At 52.5% G+C, this 16,818-nt stretch overlaps 1 protein-coding gene across 3 annotated transcripts in view; it reads left to right on the top strand.

The window, feature by feature from the left end:
• The first annotated feature begins 2,509 nt into the window (after positions 1–2,509).
• The window catches only part of LIMS2 (LIM zinc finger domain containing 2), a 36,121-nt gene continuing 21,812 nt past the window's right edge, over positions 2,510–16,818 (top strand). The window contains exon 1 of one of the 3 annotated variants that reach the window (XM_032145900.2): positions 2,510–3,051. In XM_032145900.2, the coding sequence (XP_032001791.2) occupies positions 3,041–3,051 (11 nt within the window). In that variant the 5' untranslated portion in view covers positions 2,510–3,040. Of the gene's footprint in view, positions 3,052–13,699; positions 13,783–16,818 lie in introns of those variants that run through there. The other 2 variants (XM_058434321.1, XM_058434322.1) reach the window with 2 other exon arrangements.

Below are 16,818 nucleotides of genomic sequence, written 5' to 3'. Positions count from 1 at the left end.
CTGTCGCCCAGGCTGGAGTGCAGTGGCGCGATCTTAGCTCACTGCAAGCTCCGCCTCCCGGGTTCACGCCATTCTCCTGCCTCAGCCTCTCCGAGTAGCTGGGACTACAGGCGCCCGCCACCACACCCGGCTAATTTTTTGTATTTTTTTTTTTTTAGTAGAGACGGGGTTTCACCGTGGTCTCGATCTCCTGACCTCGTGATCCGCCCGCCTCGGCCTCCCAAAGTGCTGGGATTACAAGCGTAAGCCACCGCGCCCGGCTCTTTTTTCATTCAGTCAGTATTTTTGAGATTCACCCCTGCTGATGCTAGAGTGTTGTGTCTGTCTGTGCTTAGAACTCTCCATCTAAGGGTGGAATCCTACTTCTGCTGTGGCCCTGCTGCTCTGCCCTGGGCCCTGTCCTTTATTTCCCGTGCCCCTCCACCTGCCACCTCCCTGTTTTCCAGACCCACTGGTCTTCTTTCTGACCTTGTGTACCCCAAGCTCATGCCACCTCAGGGCTGTTGCACTTGCTATTCTTCTGCCGGAATGCTTTTCCTGCAGATGGCTGAGGGCTGGCTCTTTCCCTCACTCCGGTTTAGCTTGAATGTCACCTGCTCAGAAACTTTCCCTCACTCTTCACTCTAAAGCAGCCACCACCATTGTCCTTTTCTTTGCAGCACTTACCCTTGTCTAAAATCTAGTTTGCGTATTTATTTGTTTATTGCCCATCCTCCACCCCCTGCTAAACTCCATGAGAGCCTGGTCCATGGCTTCTTGCTCCCCGTAGTACTTCCAGTGGCCATGCAGTATAAATACTCTTGAAGGAACAAGTGGATAAGTGTGTGAATGTGTGATTGCCAGCTCTTTCCTGCAACTCTGCCCTCTTGGCTGAACTGTGGGAGGCTGGCCCTGGCTCCTTGAAGCCTCTGCATCTCCAGCAGGGCTAAGCCATGCCCACAGCCCCTACCAGCTGTCACTGAGCTTGCCCTGGCCCAGGGATGAGGCACACTGGAAGCTGCATAGGGTTCTGGTTTGGCCACATACAGATCCGTGTGTGCTCAGCTATCATATGCAGGGAGGCTTTTGGGCTAAAAGGCAGGAACGTGGTCTCCTCTGTGGAGAGCATGGGCCTCTGGTGTAATGCTTTCAACTTTTCATCCTCTTTGGTCCCCACAGGACCCCGATATTCAATTAACCGTCCAGCAGTGGATTTCTGGTGCACGGCCCCAGCATGCCTATACCTCTGGGTCAGTAATGGTGGAAAGCCTTTCTACCTTTATGGGCAGATGAGCCAAGAAATTATCCATACTTATGCTTAATCAACCATCAAATTACAGTTAAGCCGAATCAGCTGAGACACACTTGCACCAAGAAGTAATAACTTGAGGCAGTCAGATCACCTGAGGCAAGGAGTTTGCAACCAGCCTGACCAACATGGTGAAACCCATCTCTATCGAAAATACAAAATTAGCTGGGCGTGGTGGCGTGCGCCTGTAATCCCAGCTACTTGGGAGGCTGAGGCAACAGAATCGCTTGAACCTGGGAGGCGGAGGTTGCAGTGAGCCGAGATTGCACCATTGCACTCCAGCCTGGGCAGCAAGAGCGAAACTCCGTCTCAAAAAAAAAAAAAAAAGAAAAAGTAACAACTGCAAAGGCACTCCACAATACCAGCCACTTAGGAACAGGTGTCTTTTTCCAGCTTATTTCTGCAGCGGGAACTGCAGGATACTATCAACTCATCTTTCTCAACGGCACCAGTTTATTTGTGGGTTGCTAATTCACACCGTCATTTCTAGATCATCTTTCTCTGCTGCCAAGACTGGAGTAGCACCACATTTACACATCAGGCCGCCCAGCTCCCAACCCTCAGTGTGACATCTGGGCTGCTTCCAAAGATGAGCTGCACGCCACTGTCCAGCTGGAAACATCTGCCTTTAGGCAGGAGGAGGGTTTTTTGTTTTGTTTTGTTTTGTTTGTTTGAAAATTTCCTCCGAAGAGATTCCCTAAATAGTTTGTATCACCCCTTCATCTTAACGCCTCTAATGGTAGCTTCTCAGCGCTTCATTATATAGAGGAGTGCCTGGTTCCCGTGGAAACCTGGGAGCTGGGCATTTGGTTTTGTCGTTTAAGAAATATCTTTCGCCAAGTTAGGGCGATAGTCCCGCATTGGGGGATGAAATGGGAATTTCCCGGGGAAAGCAGCCTTGCGACTGAAGAGGGACGCCTCTCGACTTTAGCCTCCCTGGGGGCGGGACTGCGTGGACTCGGGGGTCCCGGGTGCCTCGGGAGGGAGTCAGTGCCCAGATCCGCGGTGGGAACTCGGGGCTTGGAAAGCCCGGGAGGGAGGTGGTCTCAGCATCGCCCCCATGCCTACCATCTTCTGCACGCGTCTGCGGTTGGCGCGGCCCAGGGACTGCGGAGGGGGCGCCGGGCGGGGCGTCCCGGCGGGGCTGTGGGGGTGGGGGTGCTTGTTCGCGTTTATTATAACTTTACTCCCTTTAAAAGGAAAACTATGCCCGGAATCCGGGAGGTGGCGAGCAGAGCCCGGGTGGGAAGGACTTGACCCGCGCCCGCCGCTGGCGGCGTTCGGTGTCCCTGGAGCTGGGGTTGTGCGGGTGGCGGGGCCCACCCTCAACCTTTACCCCGACTTTTACTCCCACTCCCACCCCCACCGCACTCTCACCCCTCCAACCCCACCGTCACCCCCACCTCTAAACCCCACCCCTCCAACCCTACCCACCGCCACCCCCACCTGCCACCCCCACCCCCACCTGCCACTCCCACCCCCACCTCCACCTATACGCCCGCAACCTCCCACCGTCACCTCCCCAACACCCCCACCACCCTCAGCCTTGACGTCCCCATCCCACCCCGCCCCGCGGGCCCCACCCTGCCACCCCTGCCCACCCCTCTCGCGGGCGGAGCGGCTTTTGGCCTTTTTTGGGCGTCTCCCTGCTCCGCGGCCCGGGCTGGCGGGCGGGCGCTCGGCTGGCGGCTGCGGCGGCAGAGGGAGACCCGCGGCAACCCCGGCAACCCCGGGCTCGGTGTCGCTGCCACCATGACGGGAAGGTAACGGCCCCCCACCCACGTCCCCGGGCCGGGGAGGCGGGACTGTGGGACCCCTGGCCGAGGCGCGGCTCGCCCTCGGACAGCACCGCGGCGCCACGGTCCCCGCTCCGCCCTGGCGCGTCGGATTCTCGCAGCTCCCGGGGCGGCAGCGCCCGTCGGGGCAGGGGTCCCCCAGCCCCCGCGCCTCTTCCTCTGGGCGAGCGCCTGCAGCGGAAGGTGGAGCTCCTGCCCACCCGCCCGCTGCAAGATGGGACAGCCCTCGGCTCACAACCGACTCCCAGGGCTGCGGGAGGGGGTCTTGTCCAAGGTCAGACACCAACCACGGGCAAAAGGTTCAAAGGTTGTGTGCCTCCCCCAACTTCCCCGAGCCCGCGCTGTGCGATCCCCGATCCCCAATCCCGGTGAGTGTCATCTCTGGAGCCTTCCGTTTCCTCCTCTGTAAACCTGGGGTGGTAAAAATGTTAAAAATGATAAAGGGTATGTGGTGACTTGGCCAGAGCTGCGCCCAAGCACCAGCTGTGCACGGGTTGGTTGGGGACAGGGCGCTCCCCTGGGCCTGGTCCACCCTCTGCTCTCAGGCCCCTCCTTGCCAGTTCACAGATGAGGTCACCAGAGGCCACAGAGGCTGAGCCACTCAGGAGGCCAGTCACAGGTCCACCAGTGTCCGGCCAGTGTTTGTCCCTGCAGCCCTTTTTGGAACCTAGCTGGGTACAAGTGCATGACTCAGGGCTGGGTGGGAGGGGCTGTCCCTGAGGCCCTGGGCTCCCCCAGCCAAGTCCTGGCAGGGGGATGCTCTTCTTCAGGATCCCATGACCTGGGGCTCTGGGGGAGCCCCAGCCTCAAGAGTGACCTGTGGCTTTGCTGGGAAAAGGGGCTTGGAGGGTACAGGGCAGTGTCCAGGGTTGCAGTCCCAAATCCCAGGCCCACAGGGGAGCTGCCTGTGATTGCCATTAAGGCTGTGTCCTGGGGTCTCAGGGCAGCCCCAGGAACCAAAAATAGCCTGTAACTTGTCACTTTGTAAGTCCTGCCCTCCAGACACACTTCCCTTTTTTCTCCCCAAGCCTCTCTTCCCAGTCAGCTCCCCTGACTTGGAGTCACCCCTAAGCCTTGGCCCAGGGCCCCAGGAGAGTGGCATCTGCAGGCCCACTGGCTGCCTGTGGTCACCCCCCAGGGTTCTAGCAGGGCTGTCTTCCATTTTCCTCAGAGAGTCCCTGCCAGCTGGCTGGTTCTCACCCTCCGTTTTCTAGGAAAAGAAAGTGGGGAGAGACAGGAACAGGGTCAGGAGCAGCCCCAGCAGCAGTGTTGAGGTGGAGGTGGGTGAGAGGCGGTTCCTTCAGGCAGAGGAGGGATGGCGAGGAGGACAGAGCCGTGAAGGGTATGGGGCTGGAATGGGAGGCCCCGAGGTGCCACTGCTCCCTGGCAAAGGTCCTCTTGCCCCTGAGTCCCTTGGGCCTTTCCTTGGAGACACAGGCCGTCAGGTGAGCCCGGCCGGAACCGCTGGGAAGGCAGGTGGTGGCGAGCAGTGGTCAGCCTGCCCTTGCTGCTGTGGGCTCCAAGGGCCCGAGAAACTCATCCTCAAATGACACAGGGATGACAGTCAGCCTTTGGCGGACACTGTGTAGGGCGTTCCTCGTCCAGGCAATACTGCTCATCTTAGAGAATAAGGAGAAACCTGGAAACATAAAAGATAACAGAAATATAAAGAGAAGGAAACAGCCACAGTTCCACTCCCGAGAGCCTCCCTTTATGCATTTTGGTGGCTCCCCACAGTTCCTTTCTCCTGGAGTGTTTGTTTGACACAGCTGTGAGTGATCTGAGTGTAACGCACCTGCTCCTTCAAAGGCGGCCCTGCTGCCCCAAGTGCTGGTGCCTCAGCGGCTTCCCTGCCTTCCATACACAGGGATTGGGCCGGCCCAGCCTATGAGGAACAGACATCCAACCCGGCCTTTGGAGTGGGCGAGAGTTTTCCTGTCCCAGAAGCAGTGGAGTTTCATTTCCACCATTTCATGCTGGGTGCCCTTCCCCATGTCCACTGTCCCTGTGTGATCCCAGGCAGCTCCTCGTGCCTGGATCCTGGTTCTCTCAGGATCCCCCATGCTGCCCAGAGCCAGGCCGCTTTTGGGAAACACCCTCTCTGCTCGCATACCTTCAGGGCTTCCCCCTGCCAGCTCTCCTAGGACCTCACCAGGCAAGAGCAGAGGGAGGGCTGTGGGGAGCCACCAAAGTGACCTGGAGTGGCATGTGTGGCCATGCTCTCTGCAGATGAACCCATGGGTGCTGTGTGGAGAAAGGGCTGCTGGGAAGGAGATGGGGAAGGAGACAGAAGGCAGCCACTAGGGAGGCCTCTCCTGGGTGGCTGAGGGGGTGGAGGAGAGGAGGCTGACTCAGGGTTCTGGGAGGTGGAGTGGACAGGACCCAAATGACTGGCTGTGAGGTGGGCCACAGAGGGTGGGGCTGGGGAGGATGCCCCTCCTGTGATGACAGGTGGGGGTGGATGGCATGCTTGGTGTGGTTGTGGAGTGCCCGAAGAGCTGTGGCAAGTCTGAGGGGGAGCCGTGGGAGGCACCTGGGCATGAAGGGGCTGAAGCCCAGGAGTAAGCCAGCTGGGCAGGGAGTGAAGGCAGCCCGGAGCATGGGGTGGCATGCTGTGGGAAGAGAGGAGGCTTGGCCTCAGCAGCAACCCGGGGACTTTGGAACTTACAGCCACAAGATCTTTGACCATCACAGCTGAAGGGACCTCTGGCATCACCATTGTTCTACAGGGAGGATATTAAGGCCACCTACCTAGGGACCCAGCTGTCCTTGGCATTCCTGGAAATGAAGCCTGGGATGTTGACACCCACGGCCACGTGAGCTCAGTGACTCACTTTAGTGGAGTCCCACCCACCATGTGACCGTCATGTGTGTCACGTGTGAGGCTGTCGTATGCCTGATTGTGTGCTGAGCCCACGCTTAGTACAGCACAGAGCAGGCTGCTAGACCCCTGCCCTCATATCCACCAATCTTGCCCCTTCTCCAGGTGAGGAGTGTGCCCAGTGGTCCCCTAGGCAGAAGGAGTCGGCCAAGGGGCAGCTGAGTGCAGCCAGAGCCCTCAGCACAGCACATGAGGCTGCAGTGGCGTCAGGGGCTTAAGCACACTGTGAAGTAGGTAACAAGTGATGTGGCTTGTGATATGGCACCACTGAGCCCTGAGCCCCAGACTGGGCCAGGTGGGCACTGCCATGACCCCTCACCTCCTTCCTTTTTCTTCTACTTCTGGTGCTGCCTGGCCCCTTCTAGCCAGCCAGTGGCATAATAGGGATGAGGGACTGATCTGCAGGGTGTCCGGTCCCGTGGTGTGAATACTCCCGCCTGGACTCATTTCAAGCCACCAACATGGCATTAACGCTTTACAGAATTCCTGAATAGTTAACAGCCAGTACTTGTGAGCTGGCAAGGGACCACCCAGGGAGCCACTGGGGAGAGGAGCCCAGGCTTTCCACCCGCAGCGGGTCATCCTTCTTCTCTCTGTCCCTATCTGTGCTGTGCTGCATGCAGGCTCTTTTTGTTTTTTTTTTTGAGATGGAGTCTCGTTCTGTCACCCAAGCTGGAGTGCAGTGGCGTGATCTCAGCTCACTGCAACCTCTGCCTCCCAGGTTCAAGCAATTCTCTTGCCTCAGCCTCCCGAGTAACTGGGACTACAGGTGCACACCACCACAACTGGCTAATATTTTGTATTTTTAATGGAGATGGGGTTTTACTGTGTTGGCCAGGGTGGTCTTGATCTTCTGACCTCGTGATCCACCCACCTTGGCCTACCAAAGTGCTGTGATTACAGGTGTGAGCCACTGTGCGCAGCCTGCGTGCAGGCTTAACCATCCCTTAGGTCTTCATTTCCAGGTGGGGAAGGGGCCAAGGGAGGCACGGTCACTGTCCTCCTTGTTCTGTTTAGGGGTAGCGTGTACATTTCTGAAGGTGAACATTTACTTAGATGACTTAGCAGGATGACCACCCTAGTGAGATACGTCTATGGGTGAATGCATATGTCTTGCTGAGATGAGGTGACTGAGTACACATATGAACGTAAAACCTACTGTGTCCTCACCCATGTCCTTGGAGGAATACACGGGAAACTCATGGAGTTGTCTTCAGCCTCCCAGTGAGGAGTCTGGTGGGGGAGCTGGCTCTGGAGGACAGCCTGTTTGTGGCATCTCTGCCTCTGCCCATCTCTGCCTCTGCCCACTGGGCTGAGGGCACGTGCGCCAGGGCGTTGGGGAGGCAGCCCTGCCTCATAGCTTGGGGCCTCAGTTCCAGCCTCTAAGAAGCCATGTAGTTGCATTCTTCATTACTTATGTGTTTTTTAAAATTTGAGATGTAGTTCACATATTATTAAATTCACCGTTTTAGATTGTAAAATTCAGTGGTTTTTAGTGCATTCACAAGGTTGTGCAACCATCACCATTAATTCCAGAACATTTTAATCATTCCTATTCCTAAAAGAAACCTTGTACTCATTTGCAGACAACATTTCCCCATCCTCCCAGCCCTGGCCACCAGTAACCTGCCTTCTGTCTCTACAGATTTGCCTGTTCTGGACATTTCACATAAATGGAACCATATACCGCCTTTTGTGCCTGGCTTCTTTCATTTATTAATAACATATTTCCAAGGTTCATCCATATATTGTAGCATGAATCAGTACTTCATTCCTTTTTCTGGGTAAATAATATTCCATTGTGCCATAGTTTGTTTCTTCATTCATCCGTGGTAGACATTTGAATTGTTTCCACTTTTTGGCTACCGTGAATAATACTGCTATGAACATTCCTATACAAGTTTTTGTGTGAACATACATTTTCTCCTTGAATATATACTCAGGACTGGAATTGCTGGCATATGGTAACTCTATGTTAAACTTTTTGCGGAATTACCAAGCTGTTTTCCAAGTAATTGAACAATTTTACATTTATTAAATTTTACGCCAGGAATGTATGAAGGTTCCAATTTCCCAACATCCTTGCTGATGCTTGTTATTGTTGTCTGGTTTAGTAGGTGTGAAGTGGTGTCATATTGTGGTTTTGATTTCCATTTCCCTAATGACTGATAATGTTGAGCATCTTTTCATGTGTCTGTTGGCCACTTGTAAGTCCTCTTTGGAAAAATGTCCAAACTCTTTGCCCTTTTTTAAATTGGGTTGCCTTTTTATTGTTGAATTGTAAGAGTTCCTTATTTATTTGGATACTAGACACTTCTCAGACATATGATTTGCAAATTTCTTTTTAAGATGGAGTCTCCTTCTGTCACCCAGGCTGGAGTGCAGTGGTGCAATCTCAGCTCACTGCAACCTCCGCCTCCCGGGTTCAAGCGATTCTTCTGCCTCAACCTCCCCAGTAGCTGGGACTACAGGTGTGTGCCACCATGCCTGGCTATTTTTTTTTTTTTAGTAGAGATAGGGTTTCACCATGTTGGCCAGGCTGGTCTCAAACTCCTGACCTCAGGTGATCCTCCCGCCTCAGCCTCCCAAAGTGCTGGGATTACAGGCATGAACCACCATGCCCAGCCAATTTACAAATATTTTTTCCTTTTCTGTGGATCATCTTTTCACTTTCTTGATTGTGTCATTTGATACACACAAGTTTTAAATTTTAATGAAATGCAATTTATTTCCTTATTCTTTAGTTGCTTGAGTTTTTGTTGTAATGTTTAGGAAACTATTGCCTAATCCTGGCTCATGAAATGAAAACATCTGTTTTCTTCTAGGAGTTTTATACTTTTAGCTCTAACATTTAGGTTTTTGATCTATTGTGAGTCAATTTTTTTTATATGGCATGAAGTAAGAGTTTAAACTCAATCTTTTGCATGTAGCTATCCAGTTTTCCTAGCATCATTTGTTGATAAGACTACTCTTTGCCCCATTGAATGGTCTTGGCAATCTTGTCAAAAATCAGTTGACCACAGATATATGGGATTATTTTTGGACTCTTTGGAGACAGGGTTTCACTCTTTCACCCAGGCTGGAGTGCGGTGGCAAGATCTTGGTACATTGCAGTCTCAACCTCCCTGGGCTCAGGTGATCCTCCTACCTGAGCCTCCTGAGTAGCTGGAACCACAGGTACATGCCACCACACCTGGCTACTTTCTGTATTTTTTGTACAGACGAGATTTTGCCATGTTGCCCAGGCTAGTCTTGAACTCCTGGGCTCTGCCTGCCTCAGCCTTCCAAAGTACTGGGATTACAGGCATGAGCCACTGCACCCAGCCTATTTCTGGACTCTTGGTTCTGTTCTATAGGTGTATATGTCTATCCTTACACCACTGCCACACTTGTAATTTTTTAGTAAGGAAACTGTAATTTTTAAGTAAGTTGTTTTTTTTTTTTTTGAGACAGAGTCTCACTCTGTCACCCAGGGTGGAATGCAGTGGCCTGATCTCAGCTCACTGCAACCTCCACCTCCTGGGTTCAAGCGATTCTCCTGCCTCAGCCTTCCGAGTAGCTGGGACTACAGGTATGTGCCACCACGCCTGGCTAATTTTTATATTTGTAGTAGAGATGGGGTTTCACCATGTTGGCCAGGGTAGTCTTGAACTCCTGACCTCAAGTGATCCATCTGCCTTGGCCTCCCAAAGTGCTAGGATTACAGGTGTGAGCCACTGCACCTGGCCTCTTTGTTTTTTTTTAAGTTGTTTTGATATTGTGTGTCACTTGCATTTTCATATAAATTTTAGGAATGCCTTGTCTATTTCTTTAAAAAAGGCAGGAATTTTAATGGAGATTGTATTGAATCTATAGGTCAATTTGATGTAGTGTTGTATTGCCATCTTAACAATATTAAGTTTTCCAATCCCTGAACATGGGATATCTTTATCTTTATTTAGGTCTTTTTAAATTTATTTCAATAATGTTTTATAGTTTTCAGTGAATAAGAAGTCTTGCACTTATTTTGTTAAACTTACTCCTAAGTATTTTAGTCTTTTTGATGCTGTCCCAGATGGGGTTGTTTTATTTCATATTCAGATTTCTCATTGCTAGTGATTCTTGTATATTGATTGTATACCTTGCAGACTTACTGAACTCATTTCTTAGCTGTAAATAGGGTTTCTTTTTTTTGAGGGGGGATTCTTCAGGGTTTTCTATATATGAGTATGTAATATGCAAATAAAAATAGTTTTACTCTTCCTTCTCAAACTAGATGTCTTTTATTTCTTTTTCTTGTCTAACTGTCCTTGATAGACTCTCCAGTGCAATGTTGAAAACAAATAGCGGACTGGAAATCCCCCTGACCTTAGGAGGAAAGCATTCATTTTCTCATCACTAAGTATGATGTTAGCTATGGGTTTTTGGTAGATGCCCCTTATCAAATTGAAGAAGTTCCCTTCTATTCCCAGTTTGTTGGGTGCTTTCATTATGAAAAGGTGTTGGATTTTGCCAAATGTGTTTTCTGTATCTATTGAGATGGTCATAGAGTGTTCTGCCTTTATTCTACTAATATGGTATATTACATTGAATTTTGGATGTGAAACCAACCCTATATTCTTGGGATAAACCCCATTTGTTTACGGTGTATAATACTTTATATAGAATGTTAGATTTAGTTCATTGTATTTTATCGAGGACATTTGCATCTATGTGACCTTCGTGTTTTATTTTGATATCAAGATAATACTTATAGAATGAGTTGTGAAGTGTTCCCTCCTAGTCTTTCTTTTCTTTTTTTTGGAAAGATTTTGTGAAGCTTTGGTGTTTTTTTTGTTGTTGTTGTTGTTGTTTTTCCTCTTTTTCACTCTGTCACCCAGGCTGGAGTGCAGTGGCGTGATCTCAGCTCACTGCAACCTCCGCCTTCCAGGTTCAAGTGATTTTCCTGCCTCAGCCTCCTGAGTAGCTGGGATTACAGGCATGTGCCACCACACTGGTGTTTTGTATGTTTGTTTGAAGGTTTGGTGTTAATTCTAGTTAAACCTTTGATATAATTCACCAGTGAAGCCATGTAGCTCTGGCTTTACTTTGTGGCAAGTTTTTTGGTTACTGTCTCAGTCTCTTTACATGTTACTGGCCTTACTTGGTGATTTGGTTAGGCTTTGTGTCCCCACCCAAATCTCATCTTGAATTGTAATCCCTATAATCCCCACATGTCAAGGGAGAGACCAGGTGGAGGTCATTCAATCATGGGGGTGTTTCTCCCCATGCTGTTCTTGTGATAGTGAGTTCTCACAAGATCTGCTGGTTTTATAAGGGGCTCATCCCCCTTCGCTTGGTATTTCTTCCTGCCACCTTGTGAAGAAGGTGCCTTGATTCCCCTTTGCCTTCTGCCTTGACTATACGTTTCCTGAGTCCTCCCCAGCCCTGTTAAACTGTGAGTCGATTAAACCTCTTTCCTTTAAAATTTACCTAGTCTCATGCAGCTCTTAATAGCAGTATGAAAATTTAGACTGATACATTTGGATTTTCTATTTCTTCTTGAGTCCGCTTTGGTAGTGTCCTTCTAGGAATCTCTCCATTTCAGGTAGGTTATTTCATTTATTGGCATACAGTTGTTCATAATATTCCATTCTGCTACCTCCTTACTGGGAACACGAGCTATTATTTTTCAAGGCAGCCATGGAGTTAGGGAGCAGGAATAAGGGACTAGGATAAGTTAAAACAACACAAACCTCACTGGTTTGTGTTTGTTTGTTTGTTTGTTTTAGCAAGATTCATCTCTTTTTCTTGACCAAATGCTCCTAGGGTTACTGAAAACCTTTGGTGGATTTGCAGAGTTCTGAAAGAGTAGATTCTGATAATTTTTGCTAGGTTTTTCATTGCTTTTATGGAGGGATGAACTTCTGGAGGTCCTTACTCCACCACGTTTTGCTGACATCACTCAGTGTTTTTGCAAATGTCTAGAGCCAGAGCACTGACCCAAATCCCATTTGATCATGGTGTGTAATACTTTGTATAGAGTTCTAGATTCAGTTTACAGTATCTGTGGCTCCCAATCCCATCCCTGCAGTAGGACAGGCTGCAGAATGGGTGGTAAGGTTGTGCAGAGATTTGGGATTTAGGCTCAGTCAGACTCAGCCTCTCTCAATTTCTAGCCTTCGATGTCTGCTTTTATAGTAAATATTTGTTGAATTGATTAGTACTTGGTAAACTTGTGCTTGAACTTCATTTACAAATTATGTTGTACAAAACACTTGTGGCTGTAGCCTCCTTTCCAGTGCTATATGTGACCCTTGGAGCCCTAAATAAATGTTTCCTCCTTACAGAAAACTGTGGGTCTGCATGAGAGTCCTGGATTCTAGTGTTGAGGATTTCCACATGGATGGGCTGAGTCGGGAGTGGTGAAACGGCCTGGGCCCTATGGCATTGACTTGTAGCTGCTGTAAGAACATTTTCTGCATAAGTTTTCTTAAGCATTCAGCTACCTACCTCAGAGAGTCAGCGGTATTCCTTATTCATTTTGGCTCCTCTGGGCTCAGCTTCTCCATGCCCTTTAGCCCCTGGGGCCACCTTTAAAAACTATTTGTTGAATTGATCAGTGTTGGGCAACTTTGGAATTGGGCTACATTTAAAAATTATATTGTACCCAATGCTTGTCGTCACTTGACTGCCAGGGTGCTTCACGAGTACCTCCTTCTGTTGGGACTTGCTGGGTGAGTGTGTTCCTCGGTGGCCTGTGGGCCTGGTATCTGAGTGCCAGTGAACCCCTCCAAGGCTTTCTCCCACCCTAGTTTGGGAGGATCGGTGCCCTGCTGTCTTTAGTGATGGCTGCCAGCTCTTGCTTTCGGAAGGCAGAAGAAGATACTGCTCAAGCTTTCTGATCTTTCTAGAAAGGTCTTTCAGGGAAACGGAATCAATGCTAAAGATTTCCGTGAGTGCTCCGGATCTTTATTGTACTGCTGACCAGGCTCACCTTGGCCACAGTTTGGATGCCGACCGCGGGTGTTTATGAATCACAAGTAACTTTGCCAGTCTCTCTGGGTAAAAATGTGGGGGACATGGTGCCTTCCTGGTGGTTTCCACCAGGTCCCTCTGCGTCTGCTCCCCTGGAAGCTGGAGGATTGCCTTTTCTCTAAAATATGGACATCTTTTGGGGTACCTGACCATTTGTTGGCCAGATCCAGAGGATCAGCTCTGCCCTGGTCTGGGTGCCCCAGGGTGATGTTTGTGGCAGAGGCTCTCAGAGAAGGGAGCAAAGCAGAATGTGGGCCTGTGTGGCTACGGTCCTTGGTTTCCTAACTGTTGGCAGGGATCGTAAAGGCGCCAGGTCCTCGCCGTCTTCCTCAGCTGACTCTGTCCTCCTCAGTGTGTCCACAGGCACAGGCTTTCCTCCTGGCAGGTGGCAGCTGGAGACCTCCTGGGTGTCCTGCCGCCACTGTGGACCTCACCTCAGTGCTGTCTGGGGCCTTCCCAGACCAGTCCCCTCCCAGCGGGACCCAACCCTGCCAGCCTCAGCTTTCAGGAGCAGCCCCCGCGGCGCGAACAATATCCTTTCTATTTAGAGTTGACTCCGCTGCCCTTTGGAGATCCCAGCGCGTAACGTGAGCTCGCGACCAGCGCGGGGGAGGCGCCCACACGCCCGTCCCGTCGCGGTGTCTGGCCCGAGGCGGCCGTGCCTCCCCTCCGAGGTGGTCCCACGGCCCCTGCACCAGGCGGCCCGCGCCGGCGACCTCAAGGCGGCTGCCCCGCGCCATGGCGGCCCGGCTGGGTGCGCTGGCCGCGTCGGGGCTGTACCGGCGGCGCCAGCACCGGCAGAGCCCACCGCCCGCCGCGGGGTAGGTGGCCAGGGGCGGGGCGGGTGACGGGGACAATGGCCGGAAAGCTGCGGCGGCAGGGCAGGCCTTCCCTCGGAAACCCGGCCGGGGCCCTCCGACGCCGTGGGCTCTCTCCCCGGGCGTCGGATGGGCCCTGGGTTGGCGACAGGGTGGGCGCGTGCGACTTTATCTAACAGGGTTGGATGTCACCTGTGATCAGCTCTCCTGGCAGGGTGCGCCCAGGGACCTGTGTTAGCGACTAGGGAGCCTGTGTACCCCTGGCACTGCTTTCAGACTGGGGTGATCATACTGCACTTTATAGATGAGCAGACAGGCTCTGAGAGGAGCAGGCAGCTGCTGGACTCACCCACCCCAAACATGGCCAGGCTGTGATTTGAACCCAGGTTAGACTGACTCCAGCAGTGGGGTTGAGGATGGTCCTCAGGGCATCTCAGAGGAGGAGTTGGCTCTGGATGGGGAGGTTGGGAGGGGTACGGGGATGGTGGTGGAGCCACCTCCCCTCACTCTTGGGGTCAGGGGATTGAGAAGGAGCTCCTGGACATGTTGCCTTTGCAGTGCCGAGGGGCCAGCGGGGAAGAGAGAGCAATAGGGCTGTGAGCTTGGGGTCCTTGGCATCAAAGTGACAGATGGGGACCCTGGGGAAGAGGCCAAGGCTGGGCAGAAGGGCTGGGGGGGCAGGGGGGTAGCCAGGAGCATAAGTCGCAGAGGTAGGGGAGGGCCTGGAGGACCAAGGAGCAGAGGAAGGCCAGTGCAACCCAGGGCAAGCACAGCCCACTCTCAGCTCCTCGTGTGTGGTCAGGGAAGGCTCCCAGAGCGGCAATTAGAGGACTGGGGCATCAAAGATACCTTCTGCCGAGAACAGAAGAGGAAGGAGAGTACCGAGTGGAGGGCGGGAACTGCAGGCCGGCAGCACCGCCATCTGTGGAGTCCCCGCTGCACGCTGGGCTTCCACTTGTGCTGGCATGGCAGGTCTGGTGCAGCCTGCTATTCAGGTGGGGACCCCCAGACTCAGGAGGCCAAGTCACTCACCTGAGTGTGGCAGAGCTGGAGCAGGCACCCTCCCTGGTCAGCCTCTGGACAGCCCTGGATGCGTGTGGCACAACTGTGGTACCAGGCTGCGAGTGGCCAGGGCACTGATGGCCCCAAGGCCATTCTGGAGAGTGATTTTCACGGTACCGATACCACAGCTGAGATGCAGGCAGGACAGGAACGATGATGAGAGGCCTGGGGCAGCCCTGAGCATGCACGCGCATGTGACTATTCACACTGCTTTTCTTTGAACTTCTGGTTCATGTCCTCTGTCAGTTCTCTGTTGTTAGTGTGACATGTTTCAGGTGTACCTGCTTAAAAGTAAAGCCGCTAGGGCAAAGAAATACGGCAAGGGCTTCAAAGAAAGCTCTAATTTCAGAAAGGTTTCATACTGATTTGGAGTCTGTTTCTGATGGTGTCAATGCATCTTGTGTATAGCAGCCCAAGGCAGCATGTTAATTTTCTAGCGTCCCCATGGTGGGCTGGCTTTGTGTACATTTTTGTTAACCTCTTGTAGCCAGGTGACCTGACACTGGCCTTTGCCTGGCTTCATGGAGGCGGGGTGGGGAGGAGGCCCAGGCAGTGCTGAGGGACTGAAGCTGCTCCCTGGGCTATGCTGCAGTAGGGTCCCTCCCCAAAACCGTCTGCATCTGGAATAGTGCCTATCAGTGCGGGAGCTCAGTGAAGACTTCGTTGCATGAAGGACAGAAGCATGGGCTGTGCTTGCAGGAATCACCTCACTGAACCCTCCCAACAGCCCCTGGAGGTAGCTATTCCTGGCCCACTTCATAGATGAGGAATTTGAGGTTCAGAGTCCTCTGTTGCAGGTCACACAGACGGGGCGTCCGGGCCAGGGTTGCAGCCTGGTGTGCCTGGCTATAGGGGACACACCCTTGGCCTGAATGCTGCTCAGGCTGACGTGGCCTCAGCAACACTGGCTCATCTTGGGTGTGACCAGACTCCTTGTGGCTGGCCCCCAACTCTTCCCAGATCCTTACGCACTCTTCCTAGACTCAGGTATTGGGGAGGCTGGGAAAGAGGAAGGTCTGGGGTTGTTGAAGAAACAGAATGCGGAATGGGGGATGCCAGGAGGAGATGGGGGGAGCATGAGTCCAATCCTGTGTGACCCTCAGCTGGTTACTGACCCTCTCTGTGCTTCAATCTCCTTATCTGGAACCAGCCTTCTCCCCTTACAAAGGCCTGAAACAGAGCAGGCTCCTCTGATCCTACCCCAGACTGAGGGCCATCTTGCAACATATTGGCTTGTGTTGGCTGTCAAGACTGAGAGCATTCTGGGGTGCTGGAGAGGGCTGGGGAAGGGCACGAGATGGTGTGCTCTCCCCCAGCTCTGGGGTTTGGCTTCCAGGCTGGGGGTGCGCTGGGCAGTATGTTCTACGTAGTCCAGCTGGGGGTGGGTAATGGTGTCTCCTGGGGGCTAACTGGGCAGACTCTGTGTTCTCTATCTCGAAGGAATGTGCAGAGGAGGACATGGAATGTCCACGTCTCTGACCCTTTGACCTCTCGCAGGGACCGCAGGCAGCCTGCAGGCCTTCCCCTGGGCTGGGCCATGCAGAGGTACTCTGGAAGGCTCCCAGAGTTGCTGGAAAACAACAGTTCTCTTTATCCAGCGCTTTGCCCTGCCTGGCCTGGTGCTCTGTGCTGGACATGTGGGTGCCATTCATTCTTCACTTCAGCTCCTCCATGTGGCTGTTTCTCTGGTGCGCCTCTTTACAGAAGAGAATGTGAGGCCTAGAGAAGCGAGCATCTCTCTCCAGGTCCCAGGCTGCTGGCTGGGGCTATCAGGTGTAGAGCTGGGCGGGTGGGCCCAGACCTCTGCCGGCCTCTCCACGTCACACTGCCTCTCTTCCTCCCCTGCAGGAGCCAGCGTGTTCTCTCATGGTGCTGAGTCTCCGTTGTCTCTGCATGCTTCTGTCTGTCCCGTCTTTGTCCTTGGCTCAGAATGTTCCCTCACATAGCTGCTGTTAGGAGCTCTGCTGCCTGACTTGG

Source organism: Hylobates moloch, unplaced genomic scaffold (genome assembly GCF_009828535.3).
Source record: "Hylobates moloch isolate HMO894 unplaced genomic scaffold, HMol_V3 SCAFFOLD_24, whole genome shotgun sequence".
NCBI lineage: Eukaryota > Metazoa > Chordata > Mammalia > Primates > Hylobatidae > Hylobates > Hylobates moloch.
This window is presented reverse-complemented; position numbering and strand designations above follow the sequence as displayed.